Source organism: Electrona antarctica (genome assembly GCF_951216825.1).
Source record: "Electrona antarctica genome assembly, chromosome: 11".
Lineage (NCBI taxonomy): Eukaryota > Metazoa > Chordata > Actinopteri > Myctophiformes > Myctophidae > Electrona > Electrona antarctica.
This window is the reverse complement of record NC_136792.1, coordinates 19,674,301-19,693,271: the sequence shown is the minus strand read 5'-3', so window position 1 is coordinate 19,693,271 and position 18,971 is coordinate 19,674,301. Positions and strand designations below refer to the sequence as shown.

At 43.0% G+C, this 18,971-nt stretch overlaps 1 protein-coding gene across 1 annotated transcript in view; it reads right to left on the bottom strand.

Moving 5' to 3' along the window:
• Positions 1 to 16,482: 16,482 nt before the first annotated feature.
• b3glcta (beta 3-glucosyltransferase a) overlaps positions 16,483 to 18,971 on the bottom strand; it is a 63,888-nt gene continuing 61,399 nt past the window's right edge. Inside the window, exons 13-15 of the mRNA XM_079513567.1 lie at positions 18,655 to 18,774; positions 17,328 to 17,472; positions 16,483 to 17,083 (exon numbers count right to left, since the gene is read on the bottom strand). Of these exons, the coding sequence (XP_079369693.1) occupies positions 16,916 to 17,083; positions 17,328 to 17,472; positions 18,655 to 18,774 (433 nt within the window). The 3' untranslated portion in view covers positions 16,483 to 16,915. The remainder of the gene's footprint in view (positions 17,084 to 17,327; positions 17,473 to 18,654; positions 18,775 to 18,971) is intronic.

The window sequence follows — 18,971 nt, the reverse complement described above, 5'->3', positions numbered from 1 at the left end:
ATCAATGAACGGTTTTTACTCCCGCTATTTCTTGGTAAAGAAAAAGGGGGGCGGACTCCGTCCCATTCTAGACCTGAGGGCATTGAATCGTCACTTAAAAAAGCTGCGATTCAAAATGCTTACTCCACCAGTCCTCCTACGCCTAATTCGCGAAGGGGACTGGTTTACGTCGATAGACCTGCAAGACGCATATTTCCACATTCCGATTTACCCGCCGCACAGAAAATTTCTGCGCTTCGGGTTCAGAGGAAAAGTGTACGAGTACACAGTCCTTCCCTTCGGAATGTCACTGAGTCCCAGAGTCTTCATAAAGTGCACCGCGGCAGCTATCGCTCCGCTCCGACAGCAAGGGATCCGTCTCGCTACATACGTAGACGACTGGATCCTACTTGCAGACTCTCCACGAGAAGCACTGTCGCACACACATCGTGTGCTCAGCCACCTCGACTCGCTTGGGTTTATAATAAACCACGAGAAGAGCATGCTTATGCCAACACAGTCAATAGACTTTATAGGCATAACACTGAACTCAATCTCTTACACGGCCCGCCTGAGCCAAGAGAGAATAGACGCAACACTGCAGTGCGTGGCGTCATTCAAAAGGGGACGCTCGATTCCTTTTCTTGCATGCCTCCGGATGGCGGGGTTAATGGCCTCTGCGGTCTATTTAATCCGCCTAGCAAGGCTACATATGAGACCTTTCCAACGATGGATAGGCTCTCTACATGTACCAATGCACCGTCGGCACCAGAAGGTAACAGTAACATCACAATGCATACTAGCCCTTCAATGGTGGTCAGACAGGAAAACCCTCTCAGAGGGCGTCCCCATGGGAAAGCCTCTGATCAGGAAAGTCATCACTACAGACGCCAGCATGACAGGCTGGGGAGCCACGATGGAAGGACTCACAGCCAGAGGTTTATGGTTGGGGCCACTACGTGCCCTTCACATAAATTACTTAGAGCTCATGGCAGTCTTCCTCGCCCTGAAATACTTCGAGCAGCGCATCCTGGGTTGCCATGTCCTAGTCAGGACAGACAACACCACGGCCATGTGCTACATCAACAGACAAGGTGGACTCAGGTCCCCTCGTCTTCATCAACTGGCTCAGAAACTGATCCTGTGGTGCAACACACGCGTCCTCTCAATAGTAGCGTGTCACGTCCCAGGTCTTCTGAACACAGGGGCAGACCTGCTGTCCAGAGGACCTCTCCGCTACTCAGACTGGTCACTACACCCTCATGCAGTGGCCCAGGTCTGGAGCAGGTTTGGGAAATCCAAGGTGGATCTCTTTGCCACAGAGGAGAACACGAAGTGTCCCCTCTTCTTCGCAATCAGGGGACCATCAACGTTGGGGCTAGACGCTCTGTCACACCAATGGCCCAAAACCCTTCTCTACGCCTTTCCCCCGCTATCCCTCATCAGCCCCACTCTGGACAGAGTGAGGACTCAGGGTCTGAAGGTGCTCCTAATAGCCCCGTCGTGGGGGGTCTGGAGGTCGGAAATAACCCCTCTCCTCTACGACCAGCCGTGGAGAATTCCCCTTCGAGCGGATCTCCTCTCTCAAGCGAGGGGGGAGATCTTCCACCCTCACCCCCAGGACCTAGACCTATGGGTCTGGCCCGTCAAAGGGTGATGTTGACTGCCGTGGGTCTACCTCCGAACGTAATCGAAACGATTCAGAAAGGCAGAGCCCAGTCAACAAGGGACCGTTACGACACAGCCTGGCGCGTCTTCGAGCATTGGTGCTCACGAAGACCAGACCAAACAGTCCCCTACCAGGCCTCAGTGATCGACGTCCTGTCATTCCTGCAGGAGCTCCTAGACAACGGTCTAGGCCTCTCCTCAGTCAAGGTCCATTTGGCGGCAATCTCTGCCTGCCACCCAGGCTTTGATAACCAGACGGTGTGGAAGCACCCGCTGGTAAAACAATTCATGAAGGGTGTACGCAGGGAACATAGGACATGCAGATCCCTCGTTCCCTCGTGGGATTTGTCCCTGGTTCTAAAGGCGCTGGCTACAGCACCCTTTGAACCACTACAAACCGTGAGCCTCAAGCTCCTAACCCTGAAGGTGGCTCTCCTGATCGCACTCACGACAGCAAAAAGGGTCAGCGACCTACATGCGCTCTCGATCTCTCCAGACTGCATGAGGTTCGATGAGGGGTCGACCAAGGTCACCCTAAAGGCAAACCCCGCCTTCATTCCCAAAAATGCTCTCTCAGTGTGTGTGCCAGTGAACCTACAGGCTTTCCATCCCCCGCCGTTCTCCTCTGACGAAGACAGCAGGCTTAATTGCCTCTGCCCAGTCAGAGCTTTACGCATATACGCGGATAGACTGGCTCCCTTCAGACAAGGAAGCCAACTCTTTGTGTCCTGGGGTGCCAGGACCAAAGGAAAGCCCGTCACGAAGGTCACTATCTCTAACTGGATAGTGGAAGCCATCCGTCTGGCCTACACTAGCCAAGGCGTGGATTCCCCTCAAGCCCTGAGGGCCCACTCCACAAGAGGTGTGGCAGCTTCCTGGGCACTCTACAAGGGTGTCTCCATTCAGGAAGTCTGCACAGCAGCAAGCTGGTCTACACCCTCGACTTTCGCCACATACTATAACCTAGATGTGGCAGCGCCTTCGCTAGCGCACGCGGTCTTGGGGGCCGCTGCTCAGTAAGGCATCAGGGCAGCATAGCGCTGCCTCCTGCCCTCCACAAGGACTAGGTTCTGGACCCAAAAGGGTCCGAGCCCCTCCCAAAAGGTTTACCTGGGACCCACTGGAAGTTCAGGTCACGGGAGTTCATAAAGTCCCATAAACGAAAGGTATTTCGTGAAATTTCTATATAATACAACGTTAAAGGTTACTTTAGTAACCACGGTTGTATATATAAATTGAACGAAATACCTTTCGTGGAACGCCCTTCTGTTCTCTAAAGCAGAAGAAAAGTTCCGAATGAGGGCTGACGTAGCCACGCAGGTATCTATACGGGATAGGCGTGGCTTCCTACGTCACCCTTAGAGCCCAGGACAGCGAAAATTCTAGAATTTTCTGTCCTGGGAGTACATAAAATAATGTTCTGCAGCTAGGTTTTGAAGGAAACCTACCCATAAACGAAAGGTATTTCGTTCAATTTATATATACAACCGTGGTTACTAAAGTAACCTTTAACGTTTTGAGTGCCATGGTCCAAACAGACAGGTATGGTCAGGGGCTGCCATGCACAGCAGCAAAAAGAAAGTGACATTTTCTTCTCACGTAAGCCCTGCAAGCTACTTCTTTGTACAAAAACAATAAATATATATAAACTGCTACATTGTGATACTATCAAAAACTCAGTGAGACATTCAGTCTCTTTCCCAAAAAGAAATGGCAATGTACTTAATTCACAGAGAATTCAGCCTGACCAGAAGTAGGGATAAAACATATTTAATGGGCTCCATTTTCGTCACCGCTAAACCCCTTATTCCTAAACTTCTTTGCCTTTTTTACTACTTTGAAAAACATTTTTGAATAGTTAAAATGGCCAGTCTACAAGCTCACAACGTGTCAATGTAGATTGGCTAGTTGAACTATTCAAAAATGTTTTTCAAAATAGTAAAAAAAGACCGGAGATGGGATATCAAAAATAGAGACATGGATCCCCACAGAAAATAAATCAATCGATCAATCAATCAATCAATCAATCAATCAATCAATCAATCAATCAATCAATCAGGCTAATTATAACACAGTTTCCCTCAATGTGTAACGCATGCAGTTCAAGACATGATTCAAGATAGGACCCAGAATCTATACCCGCTGAAGGAGCTTACAGCTCCGTTCTGGTAACTTGACCAACAGCATCAGCCACCCACTGATGCAGCAGCAAAGCAGGGGCCGGGGTCAGAGACCGCATCAATAGTTGTTCTCAATGTCTTGTAGGGTTCTTTGACTTGCTTCGACTCCTGACTTTTGTTTCAGGAGCCCTCCATTAGTATTGATGAACCTACAGATGTAGAACACATTCTGTGCTGTGGGCCCAATTAGCATTCGACCAAGGTCAAATCGTTTGATGTTTTGGTTCAACAACAGACATTGCGTTGGATACAAAATGATAGAATGAGATGGAGTCTCAAATTATTATGCTTTATGAGTATAATCTTAAAATGAATAATATATTTGGGCTCCTTTAGTGTTTGGATCCATCATTTTTTTCATATCACTCAAGGGAAAAAAAGACCATCTAAGTTAAGGGAAGAAACTGTCAATGTGCAAATATGAATGATATTCCGGCACATTGTATAACTAGATCCTACCAACAATCTAATGATGCATCCACATAAAATGTAAAAATCCTGCAGTGTAAAAGGATTAGGTGATGGTATTATTATTGCTGTGAGGGGGACCTAGAAATGAAGGAAGAAATATTACAAAATATAAGAAATATCTATGTCAGTATGAGTAGTTATATTGACTTTGGTAAAAAACCCCAGAAGTTATTCTGGATGGTTTATCTCAAGCAAACAATGGTTGATGCAACTGCTGGAAGTATATGGATCATCTTTTATAATTTGGATACAATGCCACATTGGGTGTTGAATAGAGGAACCTTGGGTGTATACTGTATAGAGATGATATTTCTGCTCTTCTCTATATCTTGCGAGCAAACCATCTTTAAAATTATGCAAATTGGAATATCATAACAGCGGATGTTGACATAGCTGTTATGATGACACTGCTATTGTTGGCATTAAAGTGGGGACTGGAGAAGACCATGAGCATATGGTGCATGATTTCATCAGTGGGTAAGATAATCATTCAGAGGAGGAGGTTGAATCAGTTACTGTCACTCATAATAATCTGTTTTCTGCCAACATCGATGCCATATGCAAAAGGGAGTAACGCAAGGTTAGTCCTAAAGATGATGATTAATTCCTCTCGTGTGTAAATCAATTGCTGACTCTGTTATACAATGAATTTAATTTAATATGTTACTTGAAAGTTTTTGGTGGATGGATTTGGGAATCTTTAACAAGAACAGCCTGGGGAGGCTTGTCAAAGTTGCTAGTAATGTCAGTAGGGTGGGTATTATGGCTCAGTGCACATTTTTAGCAGGAAAGCAAGCCTTCAGGGATGCATTCTGTATGCTGGACTGCCTTCACAATCCCTCCTCAAGGAGATTGAGCTATTGTTTGCATGTCACTTTCTGCAACTGTTACAGTAAGTTGCCAAAAATAAAATCCATGATACAATAAGGACATCTCTATCTCAGTAGAGTCTAGAGACTATTTACAGTATGATTCTTGTCTTGTTCTTGACCTCTTTTTGCAGCATAGCTTTTACCGTAACAACTTAAGCCATATTTAATTATTTATACTTCAGTGTTGCATGGTGAAAATAGCCGATCTACAAGCTCACATTGTGACGTGTGGTGAGCTTGTAGATGAACTATTTCCCCCTTCTTTTTTTTATTACAATTTACACCACATCCGATTGTTCTCTATCATGTCAAGACTATCTCTCCAGTCCACCCAGTGGCAGCGGTGGCCGAACGGTTTGCGGAGCGGTCTTGTTATCGGAAGGTCGCCAGTTCGAATCCCCGGACCGGCACGTTAAAATTACCACCGCTGAAGTGCCCTTGAGCAAGGCATTGAACCCCTACCATGAAATGTTCTATGAGCAGGGTCTGGCTGTAAACAAGCATCTCGAGCTTAGTCCATTCACCCTGGGTAAACAAAGAACTTTGCTTTGCTTTGCCCTACGTAATCCATATGGTGGAGAGATCACTCAGAGAACTTGGGTTACATTGTAACCTGCTGTTATCCTTGAGGAACAATTATTTGAAAATATGCAGTAGGCTATGGAGTATACAAGTATACAAGTGCAGAGAACCGAATGGGAGGACAAGGATATGACCGCCAGAATGTGTCTGGAACATCTGCACAATTTCTGTAGTCTCAGTCCCAGGACCCTAAGGGAAACCACCATTAAGCACTGCCTATCATTATCTTGGAGCTGATGCACCAATTCATCATTCCCTCTCTGTCTTGTTTCAATCTCTTTTACCTTCTAATCTCCCCTCAGAGGGCTAGAAAGCTGGACTTGGCACAGATGCGTGCAAGATGGCTGTTTGTTTGCCTTATAGCCTTTATCAGCAATCTGTTTCCCCCAGAAATAATAACACACCACCACAGGACAACACTATAATTCATGTCACAAGGCTTGTGTAAAGAATACCTCTTAAAATTGCAAATGCAAACAGCGGCGACAGATGGGCCAATCAAAGGTACTGTGCATGAGCGCTATTGTTGGGCATGCACTATAATTATAATGGAGACTTCTGATCTACCCAGATTGAAGCTGTAGGGTAGGTGATCCAATGGGCTTGGTTTAATTTAAATTACCACATCCCTGTATGATGTGATGTGAGAAAAAAAAATCATTTTAATATAATTGTGCATCATGAGGACATCGACAGAAGTATAGTGATTTCACTGACAAGTAGATTACTTAAACGAGACATTTTAACACAATTTACTTTTTCGGTATTATTCATCATCAGTAAGTCTTTGTGATTGCAAACTGCGGTCTAAAGCTGGTCAGCTCTCTCAATATATGGAAGGAATGGAAAATCTCTTCTGGCAGTCTTTTAATTTGATTGACATGCTGTGATCTGAAGAAACAAGGATGGAGGACATTGAAATTAAACCACTTACCATGGGGATATGTATTGGCTCTTTGTCTTTTACACCCATTTTCCTCACATAACTATATTTGTCAAGTTCAATCAAAGATGTTATCAGTTACATTAAATCTCGTATGGATAGCAAAATTCAATAAAAGCTGTAACAAAATGAATGAAGAGATTGAGCTACGCCATATGGTTCTGCAAAAAGCAATATTGGTACAGTATATTCTGAGCCAGTACTGTCAAAATGGTGTAAAATTCCATTAGAGTATATCCAGCACGAAAAGTACTTTATCTGCACCAATGTACCAAAAGAAATAACTCACACACAGTCCCCACAAGAAAAAGTTTAATTGTAATAACAAAGTTTAGGTCTAGTATTATACCTTCGTCATGATGACGGAAGTTGTTATTCCCATTAAACGTATTTGTTAAAGGTTTTTCTTAGTATGTGGGGGCCCAGCTTGTCTGGTCTACTCCTACGCCTTTGTACTGTAGGTGTGCAAAACACTCGCACCAATGTGAAATCTGTTGTCTCATTAACATTAACAAACCCATGTTCTGTTCCATTAACAGTATAATCTTAATTGCTAATTAAATATGTGACCCTTGCTTTGCACCTTTGATACACTAACTGGGGATGACATTGATGAGTCATCATTAAACAAGCAATTTCTTTAGATATAACTGTCTGCAATACAATGAAAACTCATTACAGCATTGCAAGAGCAATCATGTTTAGGTGGGAAGGTTAACACAAGCAATATAGAAGATGTGATATCATGAAATTAAACTCCTGTAATGTAAGAACTCGTTTTTCATTGTACTTGGTCTGAACAGCTGGTAGAAATAAATGAGCAAATTCAACATTAAGTTCAGTTAAATTGCTGAGCATTACAAGTGCATATTCTATTCAGCCATATGACATAACCAACCACATCAAAAGTGGAGGCAGCCTGGATCTCACTACCATCAAAGTCTCTGTACAAAGATAGAACAATGAAGCTTTATTCAACTATCATGCTTGATTACCTCCTTCCACATTTTGTGCTGACATGTTGAAAGATTCAGCACTGCAATAATCATCAGTCTGGCCTCCAAACGGAGAGCATGGTAATAATAGACATTTGGTGAACAGTGCACACTAGGAACTGAACTGAACATAATCAGACAATTAATTTAACTCCCAACGTAGACCAGTGCAGCTGCAGTGACTAACCAAATACTCTAAACAAGAGAATCACAAGAAATTGTTTTAAGAAAGAATTTGATGGCCCAGGCCGGCCTAGCGGTCCAGGCACCTAGGCTGGTAATCCACACTGGTTCGAGTCCCAATCGATCCCCGACGACGTGTGTTGTGTGTCTTCCCCCCCATCACTCTCCCCGTTTCCTGTCAATCTACTATAAAGTCTATCAATAAAGTCGAAAAGCCAAAAAGATAAATAAATACATTTTTATTTACAACTTCAAAGAGTTCATGAGAGATGGTTGAAACCAATTTCCACTGACCTGGTACAGTAAAAGGCAACATAACAGTTATGACAGGGCCAGGGAGAAAGATTGAAACAGTCTTTTCTCCAGGCAGAAGACACACGATGGGTGGGGAAAGTGGAACAAGAAAGTAGAAGGTTCTTAATATGCCAAATTGTATCAGCCGATTTTAAGTGTGCACCGTGGCGTGCACCAAGGTGCTATATGCTTTAAAGTCGTTTCTTTACGAATGTTGACTTTGAAAAGTGTCTCCAAGGGTAAGCATTTCAATCCAGGTACAAACAAGCATGCTATTCTAAAGCGAGTTAAAAGGACCATGAAGTCAAATTCTGGACTTTCATTATGAAAACAGTTTTGTCACAGAAGTTCAGGTAAACACATTGAAAACTTACATGGACTGCTGTTGGCATGGAATGATCTTGCATGTTGTCCGTCCATGGTTGAAACTTGTTTTGGTGTGCATACTGTATGTGCTATGAACATATTGAATGAGACCCCCACCTACTACAATATGTTGTCTATATTACAAGTAAGACGCGCGAACGCGGGAAGCGAACGCAGCTCGTAAATTGCAATAACAACAATTAGAATAAATTACGTACTTTAAGTTTTTTTTTTTGTTATTTCTTTTTTTAAAGATTTTTTTAAGTTAAGTTTTTTTTAATTAAGTTAAGTTGTTTGTGTGTGTGTGTGTGTGTGTGCGTGCGTGCGTGTGTGATACAGCTGCGCCCTCTGGTGGCGGGCGGTTGGTGTTACAGCGTGACACACACACAGACAGACAGACAGACAGGATCTGCTGGGTCTCATAGTAAATGCTCACTGCGTTCGCAAAAACAAAAGCATTCAAGAGAGTGGTTGTGAAGGACAAGGTAGGCGACAGCTTATGTACTTGACTTACTTGACTTATTCCTGTATGCTCCTAGGTGGAGCATAGGGCCGCAATCACACCCCGCCATCGGACTCTGTTTTGAGCAGTTTTCTTCAGCTGGGCCCACGATAATCCGATCGTCTTTGCCTCACTCTCCACTGATCTTCTCCAGGTCTGTTTTGGCCTCCCCACTTTTCTTTTGCCCTGTGGGTTCCAGTCCAGTGCTTGCCTAGTGATGTTGTCAGTAGGTTTTCGGAGGGTATGTCCAATCCACCCCCACTTTCTCTTCTTCACATCCTGGCTGATGGAGTTTTGGTTGGTTTTCTCCAGCTTATGTACGCTGAAGCTCATTTACAGATCATGGTCCTTAAAGGAGCATTCAGTGATTTTGGTGATTTGGAAACCCCCCCCGGTCCGCCCCGGTAACAAGATGTGCACATGCACACACTACAGTGGGGGGGACACGCAACAGGCCAACATCACACACACCAAGGCCCACCCCCGCTCGATCATGATTGGCGGAAGGCCCCTCTCTATCCTGATTGGATGAAGGCTGGGCCACCTAGCTAAAAACCCCAGGGGTTAACTGGGGACAGGGAGGAACTCCTTATGGTCAGCACACTCTATAGTAGGGAGGATTATCACAACAAAACAAAAAAGAAGTGATATTTGAATTAAGTGAAATCACTGAATATACCTTTAATTTACTGCTGAGTTTTTTTTAAACCACCCACAAAGATATTTGTATTGCCAGAGTGGTTAGGTTAATATGAGGAAATTGAGAAATATGAGAAAAGCTTGGTGCATTATGATGAATTACAACAATATTAAAGAAATACAGATAAAGTATAATCAAATATATAAAGGTAGAGAAAGGATAAAAGAATTAAAATATACAATATGTGAGCTGATCTGGGCTCATGGTTAGATAAATATGAATTATTGCACTTGTTGAATTGTGTACACAGATGTAGCAATAACATGTTTTGGACGTCCTAAGTGTGCCTTGATGAATAAACTATGCACAATCTTTACTTAATATTCCACAACAGTATATCCTTTTAGTTACAGGAGGCTCCTTCGAGTCTCATTATACTGAGTGAGCACACACCAAAACAAATTTAAATCAATTACTCAAAGAAATGGTAATACATTATTCAATCTTGAATTTTGATGGATTTGAGTATAAATTAATTTTGTTGTACACCAGAAGCTCTCCTTTAGTTTCCAACTGTTTTAAAGTGCAATATGGAAATTCTCATCTATGGTTCTTTACAGTAAATAATGAATGTATACTCAATTTCCAAATTTTCCATACAGATGCAGAGAAGGATGTGTGTCACGGACAGTCTCCACTATGTCGGATGACCAAAGGCCGGAGACAATGTTTGCGGTCCTGTGAGTGACAGTGAGGCTGTCTGTCCAGTGTCCATCCAGCCATGATTATGTGAGCATGCAGCTAATCTAAAGTGTGGCCACTTTTGCACAAAATGCAACAAATCATGAATGCGGTGTTTGATTGCCATGAAACTTTCACACACATTCCCACTATGCCAAGGAAGAAGCGCCACCTCCAAATTCTTTAATCAGCCTGGTGGTGGGACCTTATGTTTTGCCCTAGAACTCTTAAACCGTAGGTCGTACAATCAAAATATATTTTCCCTGGATTCCTTGAATCATGATACTCCCCATAGGGTTCTGCCATTTGTGCTAGATTTTAGTCAGTTTTCTTTTTCAAAAGACACTTTCTGCTACTAATCTACTACAAATACTGTCCAAAACCCATACAAATATTGGTACACATATCTCTGGAGTCATGTGATGAAGATGTCAGCTACTGTATGTCTGTCCCTGTGTCCAGGCACGGAAATGGCGTTTGACCACCAAGTCTCACTGGGCGGACACACACACACACACACACACACACACACACACACACACACACACACACACACACACACACACACACACACACACACACTGCACACACACACACACACACACACACACACACACACACACACACACACACACACACACACACACACACACACACACACACACACACACACACAGTGCAGTACTACGGTACAGAGTACAGTGCAGTACAGTATGGTGTACAGTACAACACACTACAGTACAGTACAGAGTACAAGTATGAGTAGTACAGCACAGCACAGTACAGTACAGTATGAGTAGTAGTACAGTACAGTACAGTACAGTACAGTACAGTACAGTACAGTACAGTACAGTACAGTACGAGTAGTATAGTACAGTGAGAGTAGTACAGTACAGTACAAGTAGTACAGTACAGTATGAGTAGTACAGTACAAGTAGCACAGTACAGTACGAGTAGTACAGTACAGTACGCGTAGTACAGTACAGTATGAGTAGTACAGCACAGTACAGTATGAGTAGCACAGTACGAGTAGTACAGTACAGTACGCATAGTACAGTACAGTATGAGTAGTACAGTACAGTATGAGTAGTACAGTACAGTACAGTACGAGTAGTACAGTACAGTACGCGTAGTACAGTACAGTATGAGTAGTACAGTACAGTACAGTACGAGTAGTACAGTACAGTACGCATAGTACAGTACAGTATGAGTAGTACAGTACAGTAAAGTATGAGTAGTACAGTACAGTGCGAGTAGTACAGGATAGCACAGTACGAGCTATAAAAATGCAAACCATTACAGTATAGAGTAGTAGGTACTAGCCACTCCAAGGAACAGCAATGTGGGTCCCTACTAGCCTGGATCCAGCCCAAAGAACCCGCCCACTCTCTTAGTGGACAGCTACAGTCTGATAATCAGGCTAGGTCCCTACAGTATTATATCTCCATGTCCGATTGAGTACGGAAATATTGCACAGTGACCTAAGAAGGTGTCACTGTTCTCACACACACACACACACACACACACACACACACAAACACACACACACACCAATCAGTTCATTTTTTATCCCACGATCCTCATGCTTCCTTCATGCCTGAGTGTCCAAGTTGCTCCTTTACACCTGACAGGGGGGAGTTTCCCTGGTTGGACGTAGCGCGTGGAAGGAACATGTTTTTCCAACCAGTTCCTTTCCCTTCCATCAGGCGCCCCGGCTGGCCAGGGGGAGGCCGTTTAGAGTCCAGGATTACTGCATGTTTTTTGTGAGGGTACCTACCCTAGGGGACACGGGGAGAACATGCAAACTCCACACAGAAAGGCCCTTTCGCCAACCCCGCCTCAGGTATTGGCACTGATGGCACGGAGGAGGAAACACGCCGCCAGCACCCACAGCGTCCCCAGCGGGAATCGAACCCAGGACCTTCTAGCTGTGGGGCGACAGCATTACCAACTGTGCCACCGTGCCCCCGGGTTTGAACTTTTAATACTGTACATGTCATACTCTGCCATAGTACTGTACATGTCATACTCTGCCATAGTTTATTTTTGAGGGGTGCTAGCCCCTCCTATAAACAGCTATAGTGTAGATTCTGTCTGAACACAAACATTAAATGCCATTGATAATGAATGGAGAATTTACGTCATATGCGTCTGAGCAAATCGGCTAGGTATGTCGACATGGCCACCCTTGGCCAATAAGGGACCACCATTCTTTATGATGATGTATGATGATTAGAGCGCTCCTCACTTCACACGGGTGTGATTTTTGTTAATAGTATTCTATAGGAAGATATTTCAGCCAAACTTGTTGAGGGGCGAGCTCTTTGTCCTAACTCGTGTCACATTTGCCATTGACAGGCCCCAGCGATGCTTTTGGGCAACATTCATATTTTATATTTATCAAAAACAAATATCTTTTTTCACCTAAACATCATCATTGATGTTCATTGTTTAGTCTTACAATGCCATTAGTCATGATATTTGCATATAAATACCCCCACAGAAGCAGAAATTCACACAACTTAAAAAACCTTTAACCCTGAAAAAGTAAGTAAAATGCCTGTAATATATATATTTTTTGTGATCATTAGAATGTCTAGAACATGTTTTACTTATTATTGTGAAAGATATCCCCCAAATGTAAATTATTAATTTATTATTATTTGAATAATTATTATAAATGTGCATACAATTTACCAAATCGGCTTTTTGTGCTAAGACAAACATGCCATTGACAATGAAAGGAGAATTTACATCATATGTGTCTGAGCAAATGTATTTATTGCGGCATTATTTTATTGGATGATGTACGATGATAAGAGCACCCCTCACTTCACACGGGTGTGTGGGTCACGTGGGAAACTACTAATGTTCCTAGTCAAATATGTGGTCTTTTCAGACAACCTTAATAGCCCCATTGAGACTGAGACAGCACTGTCTTCTTTTTTTTTTAAAGGCTCAAGTGAAGATGGACAGGAAAGAGGGAGTCAGAGAGAGAAGGGGAGAGACATGCACCAAAGGTCGTCATGAACGGGACTCAAACATGCAGTGTCGTCAGGCCAAAGCCTATTATGTGGCATGCGTCTGGACAACTGGGCCAGCGGGCGCCCCAGACAGCACTGTCTTCTACTGTACATTTTCGCAGTAAGACATAAATTAGTAACCATCCACTGCATTATCCTCTCCTTTTCACATTGGATCCCTTGGTTCTGTCAACTCTACTCTTATCACTGCATGTCAGAATGACATCTCACAGTGAATGCCTTCCCAGTTCCCACCCCCTCAAGCTCAATAGACAGAACAGAGCCTCTCTTCTTGCCCCCTGTAGGATCCTTTCACTTCCATCAACACCCTCTTCCTCAAACTGCCTGAACCTGTCTGGGAGTGATCCTGGAGAGTCAGATGTCCTTCAAGGCCCACATTTCAGCGATCACTTGCTCCTGTAGGTTTGTATTTTGTAACATCAGTGGGATCAGACCTTTCCGACGGCTCCTAAAGTTTCAATCGTCAATCGGACTACTACTCTCTCAAACCACTACAACTGATCCAGAATGCCACAGCATGGCTGGTTACAAGTTGCTGGTCACATCCAATTAAAAAAAAAACTGGTCTGTTGATGAACCACAGTATAAGGTGACCAAAGTCGCCAAGTCTGATTGTTTCATATTTCTTCGATTATACCACAATTTTATAATTTAATTTTAAATCAAAGTCAACTACACTAACTCTGTCCCTCTTTTTAACAAAAAATGCTAAATTAGTCCATATTTTTCCCCGTTGAATGAAAACTGGTACCTAAACCAGCCTACAGTACAACCCTTCTGGCGCACCTGGATCAGGAAACACATCTTTTCACACCTCATCCCATAGAACCTTTTGTGCCTTTATAGTGAAGGAAAGAGAGAGAGAAGGGGTGCAGCTAAGGTCGTCATGAACGGGACTCGAACACGTGACGTGCTGTCAGGCCAGAGCCTATATTTAGCATGTGCCTCTTTTGTGTCTGCACCCGTTATCATATACAGTATGTATGTTTACTGATATCTTATGACAGATTCTCAACTTACATAACATTTTACTTGTTCACAGATTCTAAATGTGATGATTTGACAGGGACAGACATACTGTAGGGACACACACATAACTGTTCATAAGAGTGGCTAGCTCAAAAATACTATGATGTAATGATTTAAAGAGCTCTCCCCACGTTAATTATCGATTCGATTGGTTGATCTTTGCATCATGTTTGTGCCGTTGCATGAATATAAGTGGTAACGTGTACTTTCAAACTCAGGTCGGTCTGTCTCCGATTTATGCCCTTGTATGTCATCAACACGACATCAGCAGTTTTTCAGTGTCAGGGATCCTTGTATCCCCATAATTGGTCCGTTGTCATATGGTGGTGGGTGAATGGGTGGGACATGGGTGGGAACTGGCATCTGTGCCAATTTATAAATCGATCATGGATCTCTAACATTATTAGTATTGTAGTAATCTCTCAAGACAGATTCAGAGCGTTAACTAGAAAAACAGGCACAGGTCTCCACCAGGAGGATAGGAGTGTGTGTGTGATGTTTGGCAAAATGTTTAGGAGCAATATAAACGTGTGTGTGTGACGCGGCTTGGCCTGTTGTAGCGCCACCATGAGGCTGATTTGAAAACTGTCAAGTGGCATTTCTTCCAAAGCCTAGTGGGAATATGCATGGACAGTTTCACCACAATCGGACGCTGCGTTGAGTAGTTGTGGCGATTTGTACAAAACGGGTACAAAGCGGGCTACTCCTGAAAGGTTTAGAAGCCAATCGTAGCCAATGAGGGTGGATTATGAGAAATCAAACAAACCCGTGTTGATCACATGACTATGAAGAGCATGTGTACCGATTTGCGTGAAATTTGGATAAAATCTGAAGGAGTAATATTAGAAAATGTGTTTTACATAGGTCGGCCTCCTGGTGGCGCTATAAAGAGCAGATGTGAAAAAATCCAGGCAAAGGTTTTTCCTTGGCCTCTAGGGAGTTGGCATACAAAGTTATCCACAGATCCGTGCAGTTAGAGGTAAAAAAACTTTTCGGCCAGTTATAGCGCCACCATGAGGCTGAGTTGAAAATGTTCATGTGGCATTTCTTCCTCGGCCTAGTGGGAATGTGCGTGCACAATTTCACGGAAGTCACACAATGTGTTCATGATTTGCAGCATTTTGTTAGAAACTGAGCACTCCTGCGAACTTTGGAAGCCAATCTTAGCCAATCAGGATGGAGTCTGAGAAATCTGAAAGACCCGTTTCGTTGAATGGCTCTAGAGAGACTGTGTACCAATTTGCGTGATGTTTGGACAAAATCTGTAGGTGTACTGTCCAAAAACTTTGGGGCAGAGGTTCATCGTTGGCATCCAGGGAGTGTGTGTGCAAAATGTGGCATCGACCGGGTTAATGGTGCCGGAGATTAGCTGTTCGCAGACGGAAGGACGGACGGACACACACACACACACGGACGGACGGACGGAGTGCAAAACATACTCTCTCCCCATGCCTTCGGCCTGGTGGAGACAACTAAATTGGTCATGGATCTCTAACATTATTAGTATTGTAGTAATCTCTCAAGACAGATTCAGAGCGTTAACTCCTGTTACAACGTGTAGTCAAGAATGTAAATGAAGACACGTGCAGCCGGAAATGGAGCGCTAAAAGAGAGTGAACGGGTCTCTACAAGTGGAAGCCTGCGGTGCCCCCAGAGGTGAATTTAGTGAAGGATTTTTTTGATCATCCTACAATAGATTGCAATTTGTAAGCAACTATCAAAAATAAAACGATGGTTAAAGCCTTATCTGATGACTCATGTCAACACTTTCTTCAGTTGCAAATACAAAAGTCTTGCCGAGCGAAATATATAACACGACACTTTTTCACCAACACATTCATTTGAATTAGAATACCAAATACCAAAGTAAAACTTAGTGTGTCTGACAACTTGGTCTTAGCTTTTTATGGTTAGTGAACAAAACAAAATCTAACATAGGACTCATATTACACTCCATGAGACAACACATTCCCAAATATGGATAATTTTATGTCAAAATACGTACAGTAAGCACAATATACATCATTAGTAACTGAAAGTTACATCCTTCAGAAGAGGATCTCCTAAATTCAACACAAAAAGCATTTTGATATAAATATGCCCATATAATATATGAGATTCATATTTCCAAACATACCAATAACCTCAACATGCAACATCTCGCAGTCATGAATGTACTCAAATATCAAGTCATGGACACACACTTGAACAGTCATTATTTTATCATTCTTGAAGATTCACAAAACAAACAAACACAATCATCAATGTAGAATACATCCTTACAACATTGTCCATCAATGACCACACACACACACACACACACACACACACACACACACACACACACACACACACACACACACACACACACACACACACACACACACACACACACACACACACACACACACACACTGCTTACATGATTATAACTCTGTCTTGGTGCTCTTATCGAGTCCATCAGCTACTGTTGCTTCCAAGTCGTTCTTTAGCCATTTGTTAAAAACAGCAATAGGGTCAATATTCCAGTGCTTATGGAAGGAGATTGGCACCTGGTGAGCTAAGAAGTCTCTGGCATAATCATCTGGTCGTGCCTGGAATGTAAAAACAATTTTTAATTTCAATCAATCACTGTCTCACTGTGTTGCACAGTGAGACAGAACTACATGAAGATACACTCATGCAGGAATATCATCTTTTGCTATATTTACACAAATTGTTTTAAGCTGAACACTGCCAACTCTAATCTTGTCAATTCGACAGGGATGAAACAGACATGCATGCCAACAGAGATAGACACTGACAGAGTGTAGATCTGAAGACAGACGGTGTAATAACCTGGTGAAAGAGGGGGCTGTGTGTGACAGGAAGTCCAAGGGCATTGAGGCACATTCCCAACACCATGTCATCAGGAGCATCATTGCTATAGCACTTGCAGCCACTATTTAGTAGTCGGACCGCCGCCTCCCTGCTGAACACCATGCTGCAAGAATACAGGGACTGACATTATACATTTAAATATACAGTAGATGAAAAGTTAAGTCAGGGGATTTACTTTTCATTGTCATCTTGGGAGCAGGCTTCATAGTGACCCCAACAATATCTTCTTTAATTCAGCTCTTTTTATATTGATTTTTGGGGAATGCACTTTATTGTCTTTGACTGAATTTATATAGTGGCTGTCTTTCCTTTCCCACCATTCAAAGCGCTTTACACATTGATTCTCACACACTGCAAAGGCAGAGAGATGCATCATTACAAATGATATACTCATGCAGTACACATTCACAAACTTTTGGCGGATTACACAATGCAAGGCAAGATCAGTGTATTGATCAAGGGCACTTGGAGACATGGCCAGGTGAAGGCAGGGATTGAACCAGAAACTTTCCGGCTCCCAGACAGCTGCTGTACCTCCTGAGCTACTGCTGCCCCTCAGTATGTGTTTTTTACAATTTGACTACATTGTGCACACTCATTTCCAATACAGTGCAGAGGCTAATTCTAAAACTCAAAAAAAAAAAACACTGTCATACTGCATGTATTTTGCTGTAGATATTCTTCTATATTAATATTTTTATTGTCTATTGATTTTCAGGAAACCACTGCGGAGGAAACAAAATAAGGAGTGAAATGATAGAAGTCAAGCTGAGACGTAAGCGTCGTTTCAGTCTAATAATACTGTGCAGTTTTTCACCCGGATGAATGTTGATGCATCTCGTAGGGAAGAGAGGTAATTGCGCTAGAAGAGACAATCTTTGGGATGGCAGAAAATACTGTACGTATGTCACTCAAAGTGAAAGGATATCCTTTTTCCACAAGAGAATGCTTTAATAAAAATGGAAACCTGGAGCAGTGTAAAATGTCAAGAGTTATTGATGTTACTCTCAAAGGTATTCAAAAAAAGAATCTGCAGCCTACAGAGTACAGACGCACTTAAAAGGAAAGCAGACATTCAGCTATACTTCCTGTCTGGAAGCCTTGACATTTACATTCTGACATTTACATTTAAATTACACCTTTCAGAGTGCGTATCTTAATCTAGTACTGGCAATTATTAATTAACTTTCAGTCACGGGGCATTTCATTACAAACCAAGTCCCTCTGCTGAGGATCTGCCTCTTTCATTGAGATAATCCCAGAGTGTCTGAGCCATGTAACTCACCCTCCACCTCCTGTGATGTAACTGTAGCCCCCCTGGCTCAACCCATAGCCGTATTTTTCCCCTAGACACACAGGCTCTGAGGGTTCATAACAGCTTAGCAGGACCCGTAGTCTGGGAAGGCTGCAAGAAGCACAGATCAAACTCATCATAAACTCATCATTCAGTGATGCCTGTACAGACACACAAACGTCCACACACACACACACACACACACACACACACACACACACACACACACACACACACACACACACACACACACACACACACACACACACACACACACACACACACACACACACACACACACACACACA